This window comes from Eschrichtius robustus, chromosome 21 (assembly GCF_028021215.1).
Source record: "Eschrichtius robustus isolate mEscRob2 chromosome 21, mEscRob2.pri, whole genome shotgun sequence".
Classification (NCBI taxonomy): Eukaryota; Metazoa; Chordata; class Mammalia; order Artiodactyla; family Eschrichtiidae; genus Eschrichtius; species Eschrichtius robustus.
In genome coordinates, this window is record NC_090844.1 from 20629688 (window position 1) to 20652009 (window position 22322).

Sequence of the window (22322 nt, forward strand, 5' to 3'; positions counted from 1 at the left end):
ACAGTATTTATTATCTTATTCAATATATCATATATTCAAAAACGTTTCAAAACTCTTATAATTGGTGAAGCATAAATTGTGAAACTTAGAACAATTATTGGCTAAGAACAAAAAGAATAAATCGTGCTCCAGATGACAAAAGTTATGTTATTATAAACAATCTCTAAAGATGTTTCTATACAAGCTGAATTAGAGGTCAAATTCCTAAGTCTATCAATCCTTATTACTGTAGAGTTTATTTTCTAATAATAGGCAGGAATAAGGAAGGCCAATTAAAATGAAAATAAAATACAGGATTACAGCAAACAACATAGTAAAAACACATATATAAAGCAGGCTTCCAACTTATGTTTTATTTGTTCTTTCTCTTATGCTTGAGGAGAAACAGCTCATTATAAATTATAAATAACCTCAGCATAAAACAGGTAAGAAACAGAAAATGCTTAGATGTTTTAAAGAGAATTTCCTCTTTTTAATTAGCAGTTGGATTTTTTATTCCTTTAGCATGCAGGAAAGAATAAATAACAAAAAGAAATCTTTTTTTTAACATCTTTATTGGAGTATAATTGCTTTACAATGTTGTGTTAGTTTCTGCTTTACAACAAAGTGAATCAGCTATACATTTATCCCCATATCTCTTCCCTCTTGTGTCTCCCTCCGTTCCACCCTCCCTATCCCACCCCTCTAGGTGGTCACAAAGCACCAAGCTGATCTCCCTGTGCTATGCGGCTGCTTCCCACTAGCTATCTATTTTACATTTGGTAGTGTATATAAGTCTATGCCACTATCACTTCATCCCAGCTTACCCTTCCCCTCCCCGTGTCAAGTCCATTCTCTAGTAGGATGTAAAAAAATGAAATAAGAACACTCCCTAACACCATACACCAAAATAAACTGAAAATGGATTCAAGACCTAAATGTAAGGCCAGACACTATCAAACTCTTAGAGGAAAACATAGGCAGAGCACTCTTTGACATAAATCACAGCAAGATCCTTTTTGACCCACCTCCTAGAGAAATGGAAATAAAAACAAAAAGAAACAAGTGGGACTTAATGAAACTTAAAAGCTTTTGCACAGCAAAGGAAACCATAAACAAGACGAAAAGACAGCCCTCAGAATGGGAGAAAATATTTGCCAATGAAGCAACTGACAAAGGATTAATCTCCAAAATTTACAAGCAGCTCATGCAGCTCAATATCCAAAAAAAACAAACAACCCAATCCAAAAATGGGCAGAAGACCTAAACAGACATTTCTCCAAAGAAGTTATACAGATTACCAAAAAACACATGAAAGAATGCTCAACGTCATTAATCATTAGAGAAATGCAAATCAAAACTACAGTGAGATATCATCTCACACCAGTCAGAATGGCCATCATCAAAAAATCTACAAACAGTAAATGCTGGAGAGGGTGTGGAGAAGAGGGAACCCTCTTGCACTGTTAGTGGGAATGTAAATTGATACAGCCACTATGGAGAACAGTATGGCCGTTCCTTAAATAAATAAAAATAGAACTACCATACGACCTAGCAATCCCACTACTGGGCATATACCCTGAGAAAACCATACTTCAAAAAGAGTCATATACCAAAATGTTCATTGCAGCTCTATTTACAATAGCCAGGATATGGAAGCAACCTACGTGTCCACTGACGGATGAATGGATAAAGAAGATGTGGCACATATATGCAATGGAGTATTACTCAGCCATAAAAAGAAACGAAATTGAGTTATTTGTAGTGAGGTGGATGGACCTAGAGTCTGTCATACAGAGTGAAGTAAGTTCAGAAAGAGAAAAACAAATACTTATGCTAACCCATATATATGGAATCTAAAAAAAAAAAAAAAAATGGTCATGAAGAACCTAGGGGCAAGACGGGAATAAAGACGCAGACCTACTGGAGAATGGACTTGAGGATACGGGGAGGGGAAATGGTGAGCTGGAACAAAGCGAGAGAGTGGCATGGACATATATACACTACCAAATGTAAAATAGATAGCTAGTGGGAAGCAGCCGCATAGCACAGGGAGATCAGCTCGGTGCTTTGTGACCACCTAGAGGGGTGGGTTAGGGAGGGTGGGAGGGAGGGAGACACAAGAGGGAAGAGATATGGAGATATATGTTTATGTATATCTGATCCATTTTGTTATAAAGCAGAAACTAACACACCATTGTAAAGCAATTATACTCCAATAAAGATGTTAAACAAATTTTTTTTAATTAAATAAATGGAATATAACTATATATATGCCGCCAAAGTTTATGTTATATAGAAAATATAAGAAGAAAACACTGAGCTTAAGAATCAAAACTTTCCAAAATTTAATATGCATATAGCATAGGTAATATCACATTTAACTTTGGATGTCCAATTCTTTTATTTTTAGCCATCTTATAAAAACATTTTTTAAGATTAACATTGAACTGGGAATTACATTCATGATAGAATTTGTTTCTATTTCCTTGAGATAGTCTAACATTTGCCTTAAACATTTGCAGAGCAACTCCATGGAGAACATTTCAGAACATTTCCTTCATGCAGGCATTTGAGAATATACATGGACAGTCAGTGTGTGAGATTTAGTCAAGAAAATCCCTCTGAAACAAAATAATATTTTAAAGCCACACATCACTTTACATGTACTGTTATTCTAGGCTGTGTGAAATATACAGGGTTCTGTCTCCAGTCTATGTCTGCAGCCACTGCTCAGGTGTTCTCTGGACCTCATCATGTCTGGAAATGTTCTCACCTTCAAGATCTCAAAATCTGAGTTTCCATTTTCTGATGATAAACCTGTCTTAGCATTTCTCGTATTTTTTTAACTCCTATTGAACTTGATCATTAATTTATTATCTGTTGCTATTCTTTACCCTGTGCTGTTTTTGCAGCCAGACACTGCTGATCTGGCTTTACATGTCTGTATCCAACAAGAAAAAAATAATAGCCATTTAAGGGGCATCATTTTTTTGTTACTTTAGAACACCACGTTCCTATGACTTTTTGCCACTCCTGTCCAGTAAATCCTCAGTTTTGAATCTCTCTCACTGTTAATTCTGCCTGTTTCTGTTGCATAATGTTGCAAAACTAATTAGAGCCAGTGAATGAGCAACCCTGTAATTAATGTCTATATCAGAGACACTTCAGTTTCAAAAGTGAGAGAGGATATTATAAAACTGGTATAAACTAGCTCTGTCTAAGAGAAACAAAAGTAGGCCTATTTTCCCATCAGAATTTGTCTTCAGGGATGCTTGAAATTTTCTTATTTTTAAAAAATTTTAGGCATTTCCAGTGTCAGCTTTAAGTTTAAGCTGACAAGAAGTTTAGGCTCAAGAAGTGAATTCCTCTGTCTCATCCCAAATTCAGTTCAACCAGAATCAATTCCTTTCTCCTTCCATGAGAAGACTGAGATCTCACCACCTCAAAATATTTCTCTCTCTCTTCTTAGTCCTTTTCTTTGTCTGAGTTTAAAAAATAGTTCTTCAGTTCTTACTCAAAATTCTTTTCATTGTTCTACTACTTCATTGGCTTTCTTTTGAGGTCAGAGCAGAGGGTTGAGGCTGGCTATCATAATCCCTTGCCTTTCCTCTTCTACTAATCCCAGCCTCCCAGGAGGTAGAAAATATGTCTTTCCAACCCACAGACCTAGGCGTTATCTAGGAGTCCCTCTTTGGTTTTATATACATTTTTTCCACACAGGACTTGCTCATCCATCATGATAGATTCAAGCGAGACTTAAGCAACTGTCACACCCCAGCCTGCTTTCTACAGATGTGTTGGTTGATGGATAAAATTCTGATTTTTTCCAGTGTTGCTACTGGAAGTAGTTAGAAAGTCCAAAGTTAGAAAGTTCAAAGCTGAACTTATTTTTGCCATTGAGCCTACAAATTTTACTAGTCCAAGTGTAAAAATCACTACATGTCCTTATATAGTCATAGTTGTGAAACCTTGGGTCAGTCATAAATGGCCCTCTTTTCAGTATCTCCAGATAAAATTAGTCACCAGGTCTTGAAGGTTGCTCTTCCACCACACTTCTCACACTTATTACCAAGTTGTACGTTATTACTGATACTCTGTCAGATAGCTCCACATTGTCCTTCTGCCAGCTTAATCTTAAAGCGTAACTCTGATCATTTCAAGCCACTGAGCTCTTCGAGAACTTTGTACATTCCTTCTCTTGGACGCTGTTGTACATACAGACCCCTTAGTTTGCATTCATGGCTTTTCTTTCTCTGGCCTCAAAACATACTCCCAGTTGTTTTTGCTCACAATATTCCATTAGCCAGTTTGGATGGCATGCTGCTTCCTAATTGCGACCAGAATGGTCATTTTGTTCCTCCCTCTAGGGACATCTTCTGTTGAAACTCCATATTCTTAAGTCCTTTATCGTAGTCAGTGTCTTCCCATGAGAAATGGTTTACTCTCCAACCAGATGTGAATTCTCCTTTCTTTAATTCCCATGTTCTTACTATTTTTACTTTTTGTCTCATAAATATTATTTGTGTACTGTTTTATCCTCCTCATAGAGTATTATTTTCTAAAGAAAAGGATGTATGCTTAACCCATGGTTAAAACACTGGGACACCATTCTTTACTTACACTAGTCAATCATTTATTGCTTGTACAAACGTGACTATTTGATTGTAGTAGAAATATGTATACAACTGTCATGTAAAAATAATATTAGATCTCTCTGCAAAGTTGTTTTCAATAATCAGGTAGCAAGTATCATTTTACCTAATAAATAGTTAAAAGGATTGATGCATGAAGAAAGTACAGGATTTATTCACAGATGAGTCCCAGTCTCTGTTAGAACTTGAAAGAGATACTAGGTCCTTTATACTCCTCTTTCCCTGTTCATTTTAAACAGAGCCCACCATATGCATGCAAACTGCTGCAGTCATTCATTAAGTAAATTCAACCTCTCATTTTCCTTAAATCATCGCTGATTTGAGCTTACTGTTTTCTCAACTTAGGCCTAAGAAAATTATGGCCAGTTATTCATTCTCTAATTAACCTAAAAGTGAACTATATTTCATTGCTTGTAGGATGGTATGGGAAATCTGAGAGTCACCAAGAAGGGAATCCGACTTGAAGGTATATCTGAGTTTCTACTTCCATTGTATGTGAAAGAAATTCATTCCCGAAAGGTATGTGATACTGGCTTTGGCTTACTGTAAAAGATAATTTAGAGGTTATGTTTTAGCTTAAAATAGGAGGACAGTTACCCCTTATCTCTTCAGTATGCGTTTAGTTATTTTAAGCTAAAGACTTATTTGAAGAAATCAAAACAATGAAGCAATTGAAAAACCAGTGGAGAAGTTAGTTTCAAACTGACAAATTAGAGAGCCATTTCAAATTAAACTGCAGTGTTGCGCTTGTTAGTCTACAAAATATGCCCCTCTGTTTTCAATGGACATTAAAAATCCAGTTATATTAATTCCAAAAGGGGCATTTAACATATTTTGAGTAATTTCTGCAAGAACCTTGACTTGAATAAATGATATTAATTCAATGTATTTTACATCTTTTCAGCTTTAAGGGACATGCATTTTCTAAAAGAGGTGACAAAAAGTCTTAGTACAGAAATTAACTTTATTTCTGGATGTACATTATTTAAAACCAGTAAGAATATTTATTCTTTCAAATGTATGTGTGTATGTGTGTGTGCTATGTGTGTTTTATCACCTAGCAGCATGCTAAAAATCAAAACATTATAGCTTAGACATTGTTCATTTTGGCTTAAGTGTGTTATTTCTCAGAAGGTAGTATCTTTGGTACATCAGAATCTCACTAGACCCTTTCAAATGTAATAGGCTTTCCCCTGGGATATGTGTGTATGTGTGGAAATAAATTTAGTAAAACAGAATAATTAGAAAGATTGTTATATAAAATGTGGAAAGATTACTAACCTTATTTCATAAATATGAAAGTATATTTTAGACTAGAATGTTTTAATATTAGCAATATATTAGCAAATGAGTTGCATAGTAAGCCAAAATTTTATAATTTGCTTCGAGGCTATTTTTCCCTTAAATATCAAAGTGAACACAGAACAAAGGATTCTTTTTCATAAAAATTCTAATTAGGATAATTATATTAAGTTTAAATTTTATTTTGTTATGTGTGAACTTGCAGAGCTTCCTAATATACTATATTGACTGCTACTCTGGGTACTGGAAGTTTTTTATTAAGATTACTTTCTGGATTTTGGTCAGAGAATAAATAATACGATAGACACATGTATGAACACCTGACCTTACTGATTAAACTATCAAAACTAATTAAACTTAAAATAAAAAGTTTGTTTGGTGTTTTTATTTGATTTGATTGTTAGGAAAACTGAAAACAAATAGCACGCTTACACATATTAGCATCTTCCCTTTGATTGGAAGTTATCACCACTCAGTTATTTTCTGGTTCCTTCTTGTGTTTGGCACCACTAAACAGTTTCATATTTGAAGAAATGAAAACTCATACTTGGAAATAAAAACAGTACTTAACATAGGACAAAGGTGAGAGTCATCATAGGCAGGACCTTCTTTGAAAATGTATCCTATTGATAAGTCTGGGGACGGCAAAAAAAAAAAAAAAGATTTATCTTCGAAACCATTTTAGACCAATTTGGAGCAGCTTCCTGGGAGTACAGTTTAGAGGAGGATTGTGAAGCCCTCTGCCAGCAGGAGGGTCATAGAATTTACCTTCCCAGTAGCAACATTTTTGAGAGCAAGCAACAGGTGTAAACGAGGATACTCCTGGGAAACGGGGATGTATGTTCACTCCAACTATGGACCAAATAAGAAAGATTCACTGATGTTATAGCATTAAAATGTGAGGTGGTGGCAGATGGGCTTTCTAACCTTTATCCCTGGGAAAGTTCACAAGCATTTCTAAAACTCGCCGTATTTATGGAAATCTATATGCTCCCTTTCACGTCCCCAGTCCTGTCGCTTCTCCTCTGGTTATCATTTGCCCCTCAGTAACTGCGAAGCTTGATACAGCCCAGGCAGGTGGCAGCATGTTCCATCAGCAGTCAGACGGGAGGACTGGTTAGAGAACGGAAAAAGAAGGAGACTCATTTACTCCTTGGAAATGTCTCTACCCACATACCACAAAAAAATAAATATTTAAACTAAAGAGAAATATATCTTTTATAAGCAGTCCCCATATTAGGATTCTCTTGTCCATGAATGCATGCAGTTGTTTTTTCTCTGCCGTGAAGTTTATTCACTGTTTCAAAAAGCCAGCCACAATGTTCCTGAGCCTTAATTTTCTCATTAATAAAGTGAGTTTGGTAGAAACTTATCAAAATACGTGATTCTTAGGTCAAGAAAGAACACAACAAATTCAGTAATACTAGTAGAGATGAGGTTTTACATTATTTTTTTAATTCCACTTAGTTCAGTCTTTCCACACATTTTCATGTATTCAAATGTTTTTATGATAAAATGTCAAAATTCCTGTAGGTAAGATAAGAAAATATATTAAATTCAACAGGTACTTACAAAGATTCAGTTAAGCTGAGAAAAATAGTAGTGTACAAACAATTTTGATTTGTGCAGATTTTTTTCCTGCAGTTTTGATTTGTGTGTGTGTGTTTTCCTGCACTAATGCCAGTGGATTGCCTTCTTTCTATTTAGCCAGTATTCCACTCTGAAATAAAGAATTTTCTTATTTAAAATTATTTTCTGGTTACATAGGTATTTATTTAATCCTATACATGGAAATGTAATACATTTCTATTGGTCAGAAAATGCAGTTGCCCACAGACACACACACCTAGCCTCCTAACTTAATGAACCATGGGCTGTTTCTACCCTACAGGCTAACTGTAGGGTAGTTGGCTGTCTCCACCACCAAATTTCTATAGATATTTGAAATTCTACTATTATCCAATGCAGTTTACTCTCTTATTCATGCTTAAAAAAAAAAAAAAATTTTTTAAGTGGCTGATCATATCAGCACACAGAAAAACATATTCTGTGTTTAAAGTATCTTAGAATTCAATGCATCTTCAAAATTAACATTATTTTCAGAGAGTAGGTACTGAACATTTGTGAAGTTAAATATATAGTTTTCTTTAGATACAAAATATTCGAAGAACTTGGGATTTGACCTTGCATATATTATAACGTTCTGAATGGGTCTTTAATGCATGTGGTCTAACATTAGGTTAAATATTTGAAATATCAGGAAATTAGGACATGTAATCATCAGTTTTTTAATGTAAATGAAAAGTTTCTCAAGGTTTCATGAATTCGGAGTGCTCAGGTGGTTAGATTATCTATATTTCACTGATTCTTACCAGAAAAAAATTGCATCATGAGTTCTCTAGGACTATCTTAAGTATTATCCAACTTCATCTGATATTAACTGAATACCTCTCTTATTTTTTTCTGTTTAAGCCTCCTCAGTTAAGGTCATACCTCACTATTGCCCCTCATCCCAGCATCCTGCATGACAGATTGATAATTGTGTCAGGGGAATGGCTACTAGATAATTCCAGTTCCTGTAATTCCACAGCAAAACAAAGAAGTCTGCATTTTTTTAGGATTCCTGTGTTAGCAGAGCTGTGAGCAATGTTCTACCCTCTCTTCACTTCCAGTCATTTCACTTGGCTTCAGAGCTGTGATACTAACTGCGTTTTTGGTTACAATCAGTTTTTCATCTCCTGTGTTCAATTCTTCTTTATAGAATTCAGACACAAAGCCAAGGAGCCAGGCATGTTCAGCAGACCTCTTCCCTGGTTACACAACATGATAAGTCTCCTGACCCTGTGTCCTTCAGCTACCATGGCAAATCTCCTCTATTCAGGTTTCTTTCTCCCATGCAAACCAATCATAAATAGATATCTGCAAGCTTTATAATCTTTTTATTATTATCATTCTTATTATTATTTCACATTCAGATGTTTAATACTGATGAACTTTATTATTTACTGTAATGTCTTTATTCAAGTTAAAACACACACATGCACACAAATCATCCCAAAATCTTTACACTCAAGAAAAAAAAACCTGTTAACATATGGTGAACATCATGACAGTTATATAATTATACATTTGCACAAATAAAAAAGATAAAACAATAAAAATAAAAAAGATAAATATATAGGGAGACATGTACCTGCTATTTATAATTAGTATATTATACATAATTAAATAGAAGAAACATAAACTGACATAAATTGGAAAGAATTGCTGACCTTAAATATTTTTTTTACCACAAAAATGTTTTTTTTTAAACGTGTCTTTATGGTTAAGAATAAAAGACGACGAAAACCATTAGGAAGCTGGATGCATTAGCTCCATGTTTTCATTTCAGACAGTGTTCATTAACTCCCTGCAGTGCAATTTGGGGTGACTGGCTTTCCTCCAGTTTGTCTTCACCCCTATTCATTTTCAGTTTTTTTTGATAATTATATGATTTTAACTTTGTCAGAGTTCATAATATTTACATTCTGTTCTGCAGATTTAATTGCCTTGGCACTTTGGTCTTAACTCACAATACAGATGCCTGCCATTCTCAACACCAGTCCTTTTTTTATGGATTCTCCAGGACTGAGTTCATTATTCAAATCATTCCTTCCTTTCTTGTATTTCATTGTTAATTAGTTTTGTGTGTTTGTTTGCTGATACTTGAAATATTGCATGCGAAAGGTGTCTGACTGTTGTCTTTATTCTTTTCTGGAATGTTATTAATGGTTCATCCCTTCTTTTCCTGTTAGCTCATTGCTCTGTGGAATTCTAGCACTGAATATTGCCATAAAAAAGTCTCAGGAAATTCTGGTATTTTTCTCCTGTTGATGACAGGCACGTTCTGCCTGGATGTCTGATACATTTTTGCCATTTCATTTCTTTAATTTCAGAAACCTTTTCTATATTATATCACTCAATATCTTTCAGTTACATTTGTTAAGGTTTTCAGAGAAAGCAATAATTCTTATGTTGGATCTTCTTTGTCCTCCACAGCTATCATAATTTCTCTAATTATTTTAAACTTTGTATGTTTCCTCTGAATACAAGTAAGTTATTATCTAGAGCAGTGGTCCCCAACCTTTTTGGCGCCAGAGACCAGTTTTGTGGAAGACAATTTTTCCATGGACCGGGGTGGCAGGGGGATGGTTTCGGGATGATTCAAGCACATTACATTTATTGTGCACTTTATTTCTATTATTATTACACTGTAATATATAATGAAATAATTATACAAATCATCATAATGCTGACAGGAGGCGGAGCTCAGGCGGTTATGCAAGCGATGGGGAGCAGCTATAAATACAGACGAAGCTTCCCTTGCTCGCCCGCCGCTCACTTCATGCTGTGCGGCTCTGTTCCTAACAGGCCACCTACCGGTACCAGTCCGTGGCCCGGGGGTTGGGGACCACTGATCTAGAGTCTGTCTTCGCTGCCATTAGTTTATTTTTCTCTGTATGAATTTTGCCTTTGCTCTAATTCATGTATTTTATGTATAAGGGTGTTGTTTCCACTCTCAGAATTTTCCTTAGCTCCACAGTCTTTTAAATCTTTACAGGTTGTTTTATTGTGTTCAAGCTATGGTTTTATTAAAATCCAAAATTTTAAATACTAAAACTTAAGGTTCTTTCCTTACCTAGTTTGCATTATCCCTAATGAGTACAATTTGAGGTAGGAAAATTACTTTCTGGCAACTTTGTTTGTTTCCCTTGAGATATTGTTGATGGGAAGGGCAAGCTAGACTGTGAGTAAATGCCTTGTGCCAACCAGACTTGGACTCTGTTAATTCCATGGGTCTGAGTGGCCCTTTTTGCCTCTGTAGATTTCTTCCAATGACATATACAGTCTGGTAGATTTTTCCAGTGCTGTCTACTCTACTACCTTCTTTCCTCTACCCAGATCAGTTTATTTGGGTTACACTTCTCAGAAATATGTCAACATTTGTTCTTTTCTTCTGGGACATGGGTGAAAATAGGGCAGGGATACATACTATATGCTACTATGAAGTAATCTTTCTTTTCTTGGCTTTCACTTTTTCAAGTTTATGACACAAGCTTGTATCAAAAATTGATGGCTGTTCCAAGAAAAATCTGATTTTTAAAAGAAATAATTTTTGTTTAAGTTGTTAAGTAATGAGGGAGAGTTTTTGAAACTTCTCTATTTTGATGTATTGTATTAGGTAGGATCCTTCCTTCCTCCCTCCTGTCCTCCCTTCTTCCTTTTCTTTTTTCTTTTTTCCTTCCTTCCTTCCTTCCTTCCTTCCTTTTTTATTTCCTTCATGACCAATAGCCCCCAATACCATAATTTTAATAGTCCATTTTTCCCATCACTGATTTGTAGTACAACTTTCCTCATATACTACATTCTTAAATGTACGTAGATTTATTTATGGCCCCTCTATCTGTTCTATTGATATATTTGGACTAAAACCAAACTGTAAGTTTAAGGAACTGTTACAGCAAGTTCTTTTTTATTGCTCTTTTTCAAAACCTTTTGACTATTGTGCATTTTCTCTTCCAAATGAACTTAATAATCAGCTGTCAAGTTTCATAAAAATTCCAATTGGAAACTTAATTATGGTTGCATTTAATTTGAGAAAATTGACATCTTTATAGTTTTGAGATTTTTCTATCTAGAAATATGGCTTCTCTCCTGATTTTTTTTTCTTTTGAGGACTTACTTTGTGTTGTTCAGGAACATTTCTTAACATTCTTTTTCATATAAGCATTACAAGTTTCTTGTCAATCACCTTATGGTTCATATTGTGTATGAGAATGGGTTTTCCATTCCTTTTTCTCTTCACCTTTGTGCTTGTGGAGAAAAACTGTTCCTTTTGGTGTTGTGAATGTAAGCTGGCCATTTTCTTGAAATTTTTTCATTTCTATTATATTTCAAATCATTTTTGTGGCTGTTTGACAGATAATGGTTTTTAACACTAGCTAACATTCAGCATAGAGTAAATTTCTGAAGTCCAATTCCTGGCTTCAAATCCTGGCTCTGTTACTTAGCAGTTGTGACTTGTTACCTTATTTTACCTCTCTGTGCCTTACTTTTATCATCTGCAAAATAAAGTTCATAGTAGCCCCTAATATTTTTAGGGACTAGAGTGTTATGGTTTTTATTCGAAGACATAAACGAGGTAAAACCTTTACCACAGAGTCCAACACAAGAAACAGTATTGCTTATTATTTTTAATGAAAGCCAAACATTATACTAAATCCTTTGCATATTTTTCATCCTTTGCATATATTTAATCCTCACTATGTGATGAGTATTATGATCAAAGACAGTATATTTTAAAAGTAGAATATAAGAATTTGCTAACACATTGCAAATGGGATGTGAGAATAAGAGAGAATCACATACGATATCAAGGTTTTTTGTTCTGAGTAGTCACTATTAGCCAATTTGGGGCAAAGTAGGGAGTGGGGGAAGATTTTGAGCACAATTTTGGAGCTGATAATTTTGTCTACTAGAAGAGCAGGCATTTCAAGTTAGCAGGTGGCTATCTGAGTGTAGATTTCATGTTGAGGTATAAGCTCGAGACACAAATTAGAAACATTTTTATATCAATATTAATATCTATATCTATCTATCTATCTAATTTAAATACATGATATCAGACAAGAATATCAGTAAGTAAGTGTGGATAGAATACTGAATATTCTATCTATAATCACTATAATCCATCACTCCAATATTGAAGAGTTTGGAAAGAAGTGTAAGAACCAACCACAGACTAAGAAGGAGAGATTGGTGAAGTAGTAAGAAAACCAAGAGAGTATGGTATCCTGAAAGGAAAGAGAAGAAAGTGTTTCCAAGTTGACAGAGTGAAGAACTGTTTCTGATGGGTCAAGTAACATGAAGTCTGAAAATCCATCCTTCTATTATTAGCTTGATTATAGTCTAGTCAGAAATCAATGATTCTTCCATATTTTTAGATATCTATCAATGTAATTTTTATTATTTCTCTCATTTAATATATTCAGTGGATTCCATGAAAAGGTATCTAAATGTCAAAGCAACAACCCTGTGAGGTGAACAGAGCAGATAATTTTATTGCCATTTTGCCGATACTTTACCTCAAGACTTAGGGAATTTAAGTGATGTGTCCAAGGTCTGAGGACTCAAAAGTGAGCCAGAACTCACATCTCAAGTCATTGCTTCTTGTTCTATCCACCTCGTCTTTGCAAAAGTTTCTTCTATAGTTGTCTCTCTGTAAATTGTAGACCTGCTGTTCTAAATAATTAATGACTGTAAATATTTACAGTCTGACAGCACTAGAAATAATAGGACTTTAAGTTCCTCGGTTTTTTTTTATTATTGGAGTATAGCTGATTTACAATGTTGTGTTAGTTTCTGCTGTAGAGCAAAATGAGTCAGTTATACATATACATACATCCACTCTTATTTTAGATTCTATTCCATATAGGTCATTACGGAGTATTGAATAGAGTTCTGTGTGCTATAAGAATAGTAGTTCTTATTAATTGTCTATTTTATATATATAGTAGTGTGTATATGTCAATCCCAATTTATCCCTCCCCCCTTTTCCCCCTTGGTAACCATAAGTTTGTTTTCTACACCTGTGACTCAATTTCTGTTTTGTAAATAGCTTCATTTGTACCATTTTTTTAGATTCCACATATAAGTGATATCATATGATATTTGTCTTTCTCTGTCTGACTTACTTCACTCAGTATGATAATCTCTGGGTCCATCCATGTCACTGCAAATGGCATTATTTTGTTCTTTTTTATGGCTGAGTAATATTCCATTGTATATATGTACCACATTTTCTTTATCCATTTTTCCATCAGTGGACATTTAGGTTGTTTCCATATCCTGGCTATTGTAAATAGTGCTGCAGTGAATATTGGGGTGCATGTATCCTTTCAAATTACGGTTTTCTATGGATATGTGCCCAGGAGTGGGATTGCAGGGTCATATGGTAGCTTTATTTTTAGTTTTTTAAGGAATCTCCATACTGTCCTCCATAGTGGCTGTACCAATTTACATTCCTCAGTTTTGATGAACTTAAGCCTCTTCTGTTATATTTAACAAACATCTACAAATAATTAATCTGAGCCTCTTTATTGAGGTTATGTGTACATGCTGGTTAAGGAACACTAGTAGTGAATACAGAAAAGATAACACACATTTGTGCAACAAAGTGCTTTTCAGTGTTTGTAAATTCAGACATCTTTAGTAAAATCCACTCAAAGCTGAAGAAAATATCTAAATACAAGGATAAAAATAAATCATTATATACAGTTTTTTAAGTGGTTCATAGATGCCCCTCAACCATGTGTCAACAGATGAAAACACTGAAACCACCTATGTAACTACTCACTACAGTTTAATAATCCTGAACATTAAACTTTGCAGGTTTACAAAGCATTTTTATACATATTACCTTACTTAATTCATACTGCTATACAGGAGGAGATATTGTCTTCATTTGCATATGGCAATTTAGCTATCTCAAGTTGTGCAAAGAAAAGTCTTAATACTATGACTCAAACCTAAATTCCCCATTCCGATTCATTGCTTTTAAACAAGTCATAAAATTAAAAATTATTCCAGGTATAAAGGAAGAATATGTCTTAGGTAACTCTATAGATAGTCTCATTTGACCAATGAAAAATTTTATTTGAAAGGAAAATTAAAACCTTTGAGCTATCAGAAGATACATTTTAAGTACTGATTAAAAATGTGTCTTATTACTTGTCCAAAATAAAAAAAATTATCTTTCATTACCAAATTAAAAAAATTTTTTTAAACAATTCATCGTATTCTCCAAAGTAATTTTTTTACATATTCTCCAGGAATTCCATATTTCTATTTCTGTGTATGGTGTTCTGGGCTAGACCCACAGAAGAAAGAATGTGAATAATTTCAACACAATGAATCTTGTTTAAAAATAAGCCCAAAAAATAGCATGGTAGGAAATCCTCATTAAGCTAGGACACGGTTTGATGTTGCTAAATATATAAGTGTAGGTGAGCTTGGTTATAGAAATGCAGTAATCCACGGAGTTAAAAAAAATGTAGGAGGTTCTAAAAGGAATTCTACTTACTGTATATTTTTTCCAGAGATGATACTATTGTCCTCTCACAGGTGTTGTCTCTCAGACACTGCAGAAGCCTTACAAAGACATGAAGATTCCCTCCTTACCTCAAATGTAGTTGTTTTTATAAACAAACACATAAACCAATTACCTGTAGTGTCCCATCTCGTTCTCTGCCAAACACACACACACACACACACACACACACATAAACACACACACGTACACACTTAGCCCTACACTTACTTCTTCCTCCAGAAAAGATGTGAGATAATGAGATAGCAAACCTAGAACAAAAGGGAAGCACATTATTTTTTATTTTGTAGTTCCTTGTCCTTAGAAGTCAGGCCTGAGAACTGAGTATGGGAACAATCTTAGTGACAATATTTTTACTTTCAATTGGGCCTTCCATACTAAATAACTATTCATGGGTCAAGTTTGTATGCTTCCATATGAAAGCATATGAGCTGTACTTTGAAGAATGATTGAGATTTTGATTCTAAATTAGATAATTTGTGAGCAAGAAAATAGTTTATAGAAGACATAGTTTTTTTCAGGAAAAAGTGAGTAGAGCAATTTGGTTTGATTGAGGAATCCTGTGAGGTAACAGTCTCAAACCCAGGCACGCTTACCCCTGTGGGTGTTCCAAGACTATGCATGGGGTACTGATGCATGGAGATCTATTTCCTGAGTCTCAAGTTTCAAATGCACTTGTTCCTAAATTTGATCTGCCCAAGAATGACCCTGTAGCTGCTACTTCTCGTTTTTCCAACTTCTCTACCACTACCACGTCCATTATTTTTCAAAAGTAACAGATAACTGTCATCAATCCTTTGTTTTTACATTAAAAAATATATTGCTCAGGACATAAAAAGTTGAAAATGGGGGATGAGTGGTTGGCTAAACAAAGTGGGAGTATGAGGACACATTGCACCTGAATTAAAAGTAAAAAGATAGATAGATAGATGGATATGTAGACAGATAGATGTAAAAAAGTAGAGAGGAGAAAGTACTAGTCGCTAGATAAGAACTATTGAAGGAGAAGCCTATCCATCCAGGTTATATGGATGGCAAAATCCTCTGTCTTAGAATTATAAATCAAAAATAAGTTAGTTATCATGGGATAATATTAATACATTTATTTGAAATGAAACATTCAAATATTTTTCTGATAGAAAGTAAGGCTGGGTTTACTGATGAATTAGGTTATATGGCAAACATGTTCTGTCATTTGGATAAGCTCAATGCAGGGCTCCACAAAATTGGAGCATTCTACAAAATATATTTAAAACACATATATAATATGTAGGGTCAGATATTTTATCCCTTGCAAAAAACAAACTTTTGATACCAAAAATATTTAAAATATCAGCTTAAAAATATTCAAGGACATATAGTTTAAAAAAATATTTTAGGAAATGAGTGAGCAAAAAAATATTTGACGAATATGGATATAAAGGAGCAGAGAAACATTGATTTGGAATGCAGCTTAGGGCTTCACACATGCAGGGTTTGAATGCTAAGGAATTTGAAATTTATCCTCAAGGCAGTGAAACTCTATAGTGCCTATGTTATCTTACATCTGCTTAGTTTACTATATTTCAAATTAATAAAATGCATTTTTTTTTTTGCAAATAACAAAAGCTCTCCACCCTTTCCCCTTATTTTGTGTTACTGCATTTTAATGCGTTAGATAATCATTCTTTTAATATTTCTAAGAGAGTGATAGAAATTTTATTAAAAAGCACTATACTGAGTCACAAATAAAGATATAATGTTTTAAATAGAAATATTCAGTATCTTAATACTAAAATTTGTTACTCAGTTATTACAAATTAAATATTGTTTTTAGCTGGATTGATGGTTTATAAATGATTTGTAGATGTGGGACTGTTCCATCAAGTAAAATATTACAAAAACTAAAAGCAGTATAAAGCAAACAGACATAGAGTCTGCCTGATCTGTGATAGGAATCTGTGAAACCTTTCATACTCTTGCCTTCTAGCTTGAAAAACACTGGTTTTGACCAATATCATCTTTAGTCTAGTCCTACACTTTTCTCATTGTACTCTCTGTAGAGCTATCATAATAAAATTCAATCACACATATTAATACTATAACTACTTTACTGTCCATATTTTATCATAGTAAGCTTCCTCATCACTGTAAAAGCTCGTAATTTATTATAGTCATGATTTTGCATTTTCACATACTTCAACCACACTTCTCTGATTTTTCTTTGACTTGCATTAATAAAAAAAAAAAAAAAAAAGGAAAGATTTAGGGTATAATCTCTTCTTGTTAATTTTCCATCTCCATAGCAATTGAAATCTCTTTTGAAGTAATAAGCAGCCTCCTATAAATCAGAATTTGCTTTAAAAAGCACATCTGTGGCAAAATATATAATCTTTCTCACAAACTACGATGACATATCAAGATCCTGAAATTCCCAGCGATTAAGAAAAGAAAGAAAAAACTGCATTCAATATAATTTTGGTTTTATGATTTTATCATTGCTAAGCAACACTTTCATTACAGTGAATCCATATGTTGCCTTTGATCACCTTGCTTTTTAGAAACTTAAGAGATTTATATCCTGCAAATTTATTGAATTCGTTGATTAGTTCCAACAGTTTTTCAACTGAGTCTTTAGGATTTTCTATATGTAGCTTCAACCCTTGTTCTATGTCCTATGGATGATTCAGTTATATCCATAAGATTTCTGTTTCCGGGGGACTTAAGTCCTCTGACTCCCAGTTTCTGTCACCATTTAATTTTTTTCCCCTATATGACATGAAAGTTCTTTCCTTTGCCATGACATCTACCCAAATATGGATCTCTGTCATTTCCTAGATTTTCCTACTTTTGTAACTCTCTATAACATGCACATATATTCACACATAATTCTTTCTTCTGTAAAGACTTCACTAATGTCTTAAGGAGATGAAGTGTTTACATTGTGGTATGCAAACCATTTTAAATGAAATGTTAGACATCCTATTATTTAAATGTATTTTGTCATATTGCTGAGTCCTTCTTGTTCTCCTGTCCATCCTCTTTTTCTCTTTCCCTCCCTCTCAAAAGCAACCACCAAAAAATTCTTTCATCTGTGAGAATAATTTATGTATTTCTCTATAAGAAAGGAAGAGAGTTGGAAAAATGCCCATCATTTTGTTAAGAGAATTTAGATCAGATAATGGAATTAAACATAAAGACAGGAAACAATTTGAACTTAGTTACCTTTGTGTTTTTTAAATTATTACAACATGCATATATCACAAGACAACAACTTTAATTCATTTCAGGGCCCTAGTTTTAACACTGTTCCTCAGAGCCAAAGAGCATCTTGTAATTATCCTTAGTTACAAACCTAAAGAGGAAAGAGTCTTTTTTGCTAAATAAAGTTTAGGTCAACCTCTGCAATTTAGGAAAGGAGAAGAAAAGGAGAGAGAAAATGAAAATCTAGGAAGAATTAGAGGTATTTTTCAGATTCTGTAAAAAAGCATGCGGCAGAAAAAGATTCAGATTTTATTTTCATGGATTTAAGATATGCAAATAAAGGTTCCAAACTGCTAAAATTTACTTTGTTCCGCTGAACTGTTTCTTTGACACTGACACCAGTCTGAAGCTGAATTACATGTTTCTAGTCTTCAACCAGGTTACAAATTATTAATCCTAAAATTTGAATGAATAGGAAATAAGGAAGGAGACAGTAAGAGGAATAGTTAATTAAATGCCATATTTTTTGTGTCCCATATTCACTACTTCCATTCCTACTTATGCTCTAGTTGTGAATAGTAAAGTAAGTTATTTTAGCAGTATTCTTTTATTTCCCTGATAAAATATTTGTTAAATTCATGAATTTTCTTTTTCTTATTTCATGAAATGCAAATTACTGAAAATATTCCCCTTCAATATATTTTAGGTGTAATTAGTAACTATCTGCCCTTTCATTTCTTTCTAGAAAGTATTTGAGAAGTGAATTATTAAAACAAACTGCTATAAAGCTGCATTTTTGTCTTTTATCCTCTGTACGTGTGGAAGATAAAAAAGCAATTTAATACCTGTTTGTTTGTTTTACTTTTCTTCTATTCTTTTTCTAAGTTTAATTTTGATCTGATACTGCAAATTGCCATATTTTTATTGTATCCTGAAGTAGGAAAAGAGGAATTTAACATAATTTATGCAAATGCCTTCACTTAACTGCTTTTTTTAAAAAATCAGCACCAGTGTAATACCATGCCATTCTTGTCCTCTTCATCTATCTATGATTTGCAATAAGCATCCCATGTTGTATTTCACTCAGCTTACCATACTTTTGCCATATTGGCTTCTTCTTTTGATCATCACAAACTAAATCAGGAATTTAGAATCAAAATACTCCTGAGCATGCTGGATAGCAGAGATTATCAAAGAGAGAACTTGGGAGATCATCCAGTAAAGTAAAAGGCTTTTGTAGAGAAATTAATTTTAATATTTGGAGTACTTTATATTTTATTTGGAGTAATGTTTAATTAGCTAAATAGTCAATCAAACATCTAACCTTGTATATTATTTCAAAATTCATGAAATGAATGGAAAGTATATAGTTTCTGTGGGGAAGCATAGAAACCATTATTTTTTGATTTAGAATTTTATGTCATTCTATAATGTTATCACATTTAACTTATTATTTTGCCTCTGATCATGTTTTGTAGACTATTTTTGTTGTTATGATAGTTATGAAAAATAGTTGTATAAAAGCAATAATGAAGACTGATCCAGCTAGCTTTCACTGCAAATAAAAAGCTTTTGCTCAAAACTTAATAGGTTAGAACCATACATTTTTATTATTCCCCTCAAAGTTGTGAATAAGAAACACTAGGCTATTTTTCTAGTTTGTACTAACTGGCCTGGGGCTGGCTAATCTAGAATGTCCTCACAGGCGTGTCTCGGCTGGCTATGAGGGCTGAGATGGTACACCATGGGGTCTCTCCTCCTGTGGGAAGGTAGCCCCAGCTTGATCACACGGTGACAAATGGTTCCCAGCAGCAAGAGAGGGCAGCCCCAACGTGGTGCAAATGCTTCCCAAACCTCTGCTTGTGGCAAGTTTGTTAACGTCTATCAGCCAGTAAAAGTCACAAGGCTGAGCCCAGATTCTAGGGCTGGCAAGTTGACTGGTTCCTGGTAGAACAGTAGACACTTCACAAAGCAGCGTACAGCAATGGGAGAAATGTGTGACCATTTTGCAAACCAACACAAAGACTCTCATTTCTTGTCTTAATAATTTAATAGCCTGTTTTTATTTTGTAGTTTATCAGTCGCACTTTCTATGAAAGATTGAATTGTGTACTTATGCATTTGTTTAAAAGGTGAACATTTTTAATTAAAACTTGAGGAGATTTTAATTTAAACTTAAGGAGATAAATTTTTTTTCACTTAAAATCAGATAAAATTCCTAGATTTTTGCTATTCTATCTCATTTCAGAACTTAGAATAATATTTAAAGATATGGACAACCTGCTTATTTGAGTTATTTTGAAAGCCTTAGTTTTGGGGCATTGACTCTTTCCTGAAATTTTAAAATAAGCAATATAATTATTAAAATGTCGGATCCTGTGATCAAATCAACAAATGTAATTTATGTGGCATTACTATGATTTATAAGGCATCTATCATGCTAATCATTATTTGTCTCTTTGAATTTATGTGATTATGTTGTCCTTATGATAGTAATATTGGTGGATTATTTGTTGACATTGATTTCCCTCTGAAGATTTATAGCTTGGCTTTATATTATATTAAGCACCAGCAGATAAGATATATGTCCAATCTATTTTATCTAGACTCTTTATACAATAAAGCACCCTAAGCTAGGATAGATTATTATAATATCTTGTATGCTGTCTTAGAAATGTATTTAGGAAAAAAACTGTAACTATTTGGCCAACTAAGGGAATAATTTCTATCAACAATGTAGCTATAATGCAACTCCATTTATTATTCTAGTGATAAAAAATAACAGTCTCTAACATTATTGTAATTACTAAAAATGATTGAGTAATCATAATAATGAAATGAACATGCAGAAATACTTTTTTATTTTTAGAGTAAAATATTATATTCATTGATATTTTGCTACTGGATGTAATTGGTTATCCATTATTTCCACTGACAATCAAGAGGACTCTGATGTTTCAGGATGTTGATGTGTTCTGCTTTGTTGAAACTTTTTTGGGGTCATTCAGCTGTAACAAAAATATATATGTGTTTGGAGCACATAATTTCAGTTTGGCACTTCTTCTATAAATCCACTGACCCGTTGTTCACTGAAGCAATGTTTGCTTTTCCATGTGAGTATTCAGAGTTTATTATCAGAGGACTTCTAGCCTGTTGAACGTCCAGTATCTGTGTGAGTGTGTATAATATTGGTTTTTAAACAAACCCATGTCCTTTTTAATATTTAGAATTTCTAATCTTGATATTTTGTTTTTGTGTGAAATAAGTGAAAAATTGCATTTTATTTTTAAAGTACCTCTCCTCTGTATTTACGTTATTCCCCTCATATATATTTTAGCTAGGGTTAATTAGTTTCCCTTATATAATACTTCTTATTATGGCTCTGCTTTTTAGCTAATTTGAGAATACATTGAGGTATATTATACCTTGCAGATGCTAGTTCCAAAATACGTGTGGATATTTTACATAAGTTTGTTTTACTTTATATTTAAGAATTTTTCACTTCCCAAATTATCTCAGACAAAAGTGGCCTTTGAATTCCTCATGGGGTTAATGGCCTTTGATGAGGGTCTTATAAGATGATAGATAGAAAGAGAAAACTAGACAGAGGGAGAGCTTGAACAGGAGTCAAAGTAAGAAGTACAAACATGGCTGAAACTGGAAAGAAAGCATGAAGTCATGCTAGCTGTCCCTGTGAATATGCATCAAGAATTTAGATTTTACTCACTGAAAGCTAGAGAGCTGTTAAATACTTTTTGAGCATTTAAGTGACTTAGAGTTTTATTTAGGAATGAGATTCTGGCAGTTATATACAGAATGAATCTGAGGCAGGGAGAAAAATATTAAGGTCAGTGTTTCAGTGTATTTCTTAGCAAAAATAGCATTAGTTTGGGACAGATGAAGCTTGAGTTCGCAGAGAGACATTTTGATGGAAATACCTACAGGCCTTTGGAAAATAGTAGCTCATTAAAGCATGAAGCTGGACGGACAGGTGAGGGAACAAGCACATGATGAGATGGTCAAAACTCTCTAAGTGAATGACAATTGAGTGCAGT

The 22322-nt window shown here is 33.8% G+C and overlaps 1 protein-coding gene across 3 annotated transcripts in view; it reads left to right on the top strand.

The window, feature by feature from the left end:
• The window catches only part of SGCZ (sarcoglycan zeta), a 312358-nt gene that overhangs the window by 149179 nt on the left and 140857 nt on the right, over positions 1-22322 (top strand). For 2 of the 3 annotated variants that reach the window (XM_068532068.1, XM_068532071.1), the window contains exon 2: positions 5052-5153. The exons of the other annotated variant lie outside the window; for it this stretch is intronic. In XM_068532068.1, coding sequence (XP_068388169.1) covers positions 5052-5153 — 102 coding nt within the window. The remainder of the gene's footprint in view (positions 1-5051; positions 5154-22322) is intronic. 3 annotated transcript variants of the gene reach the window in all.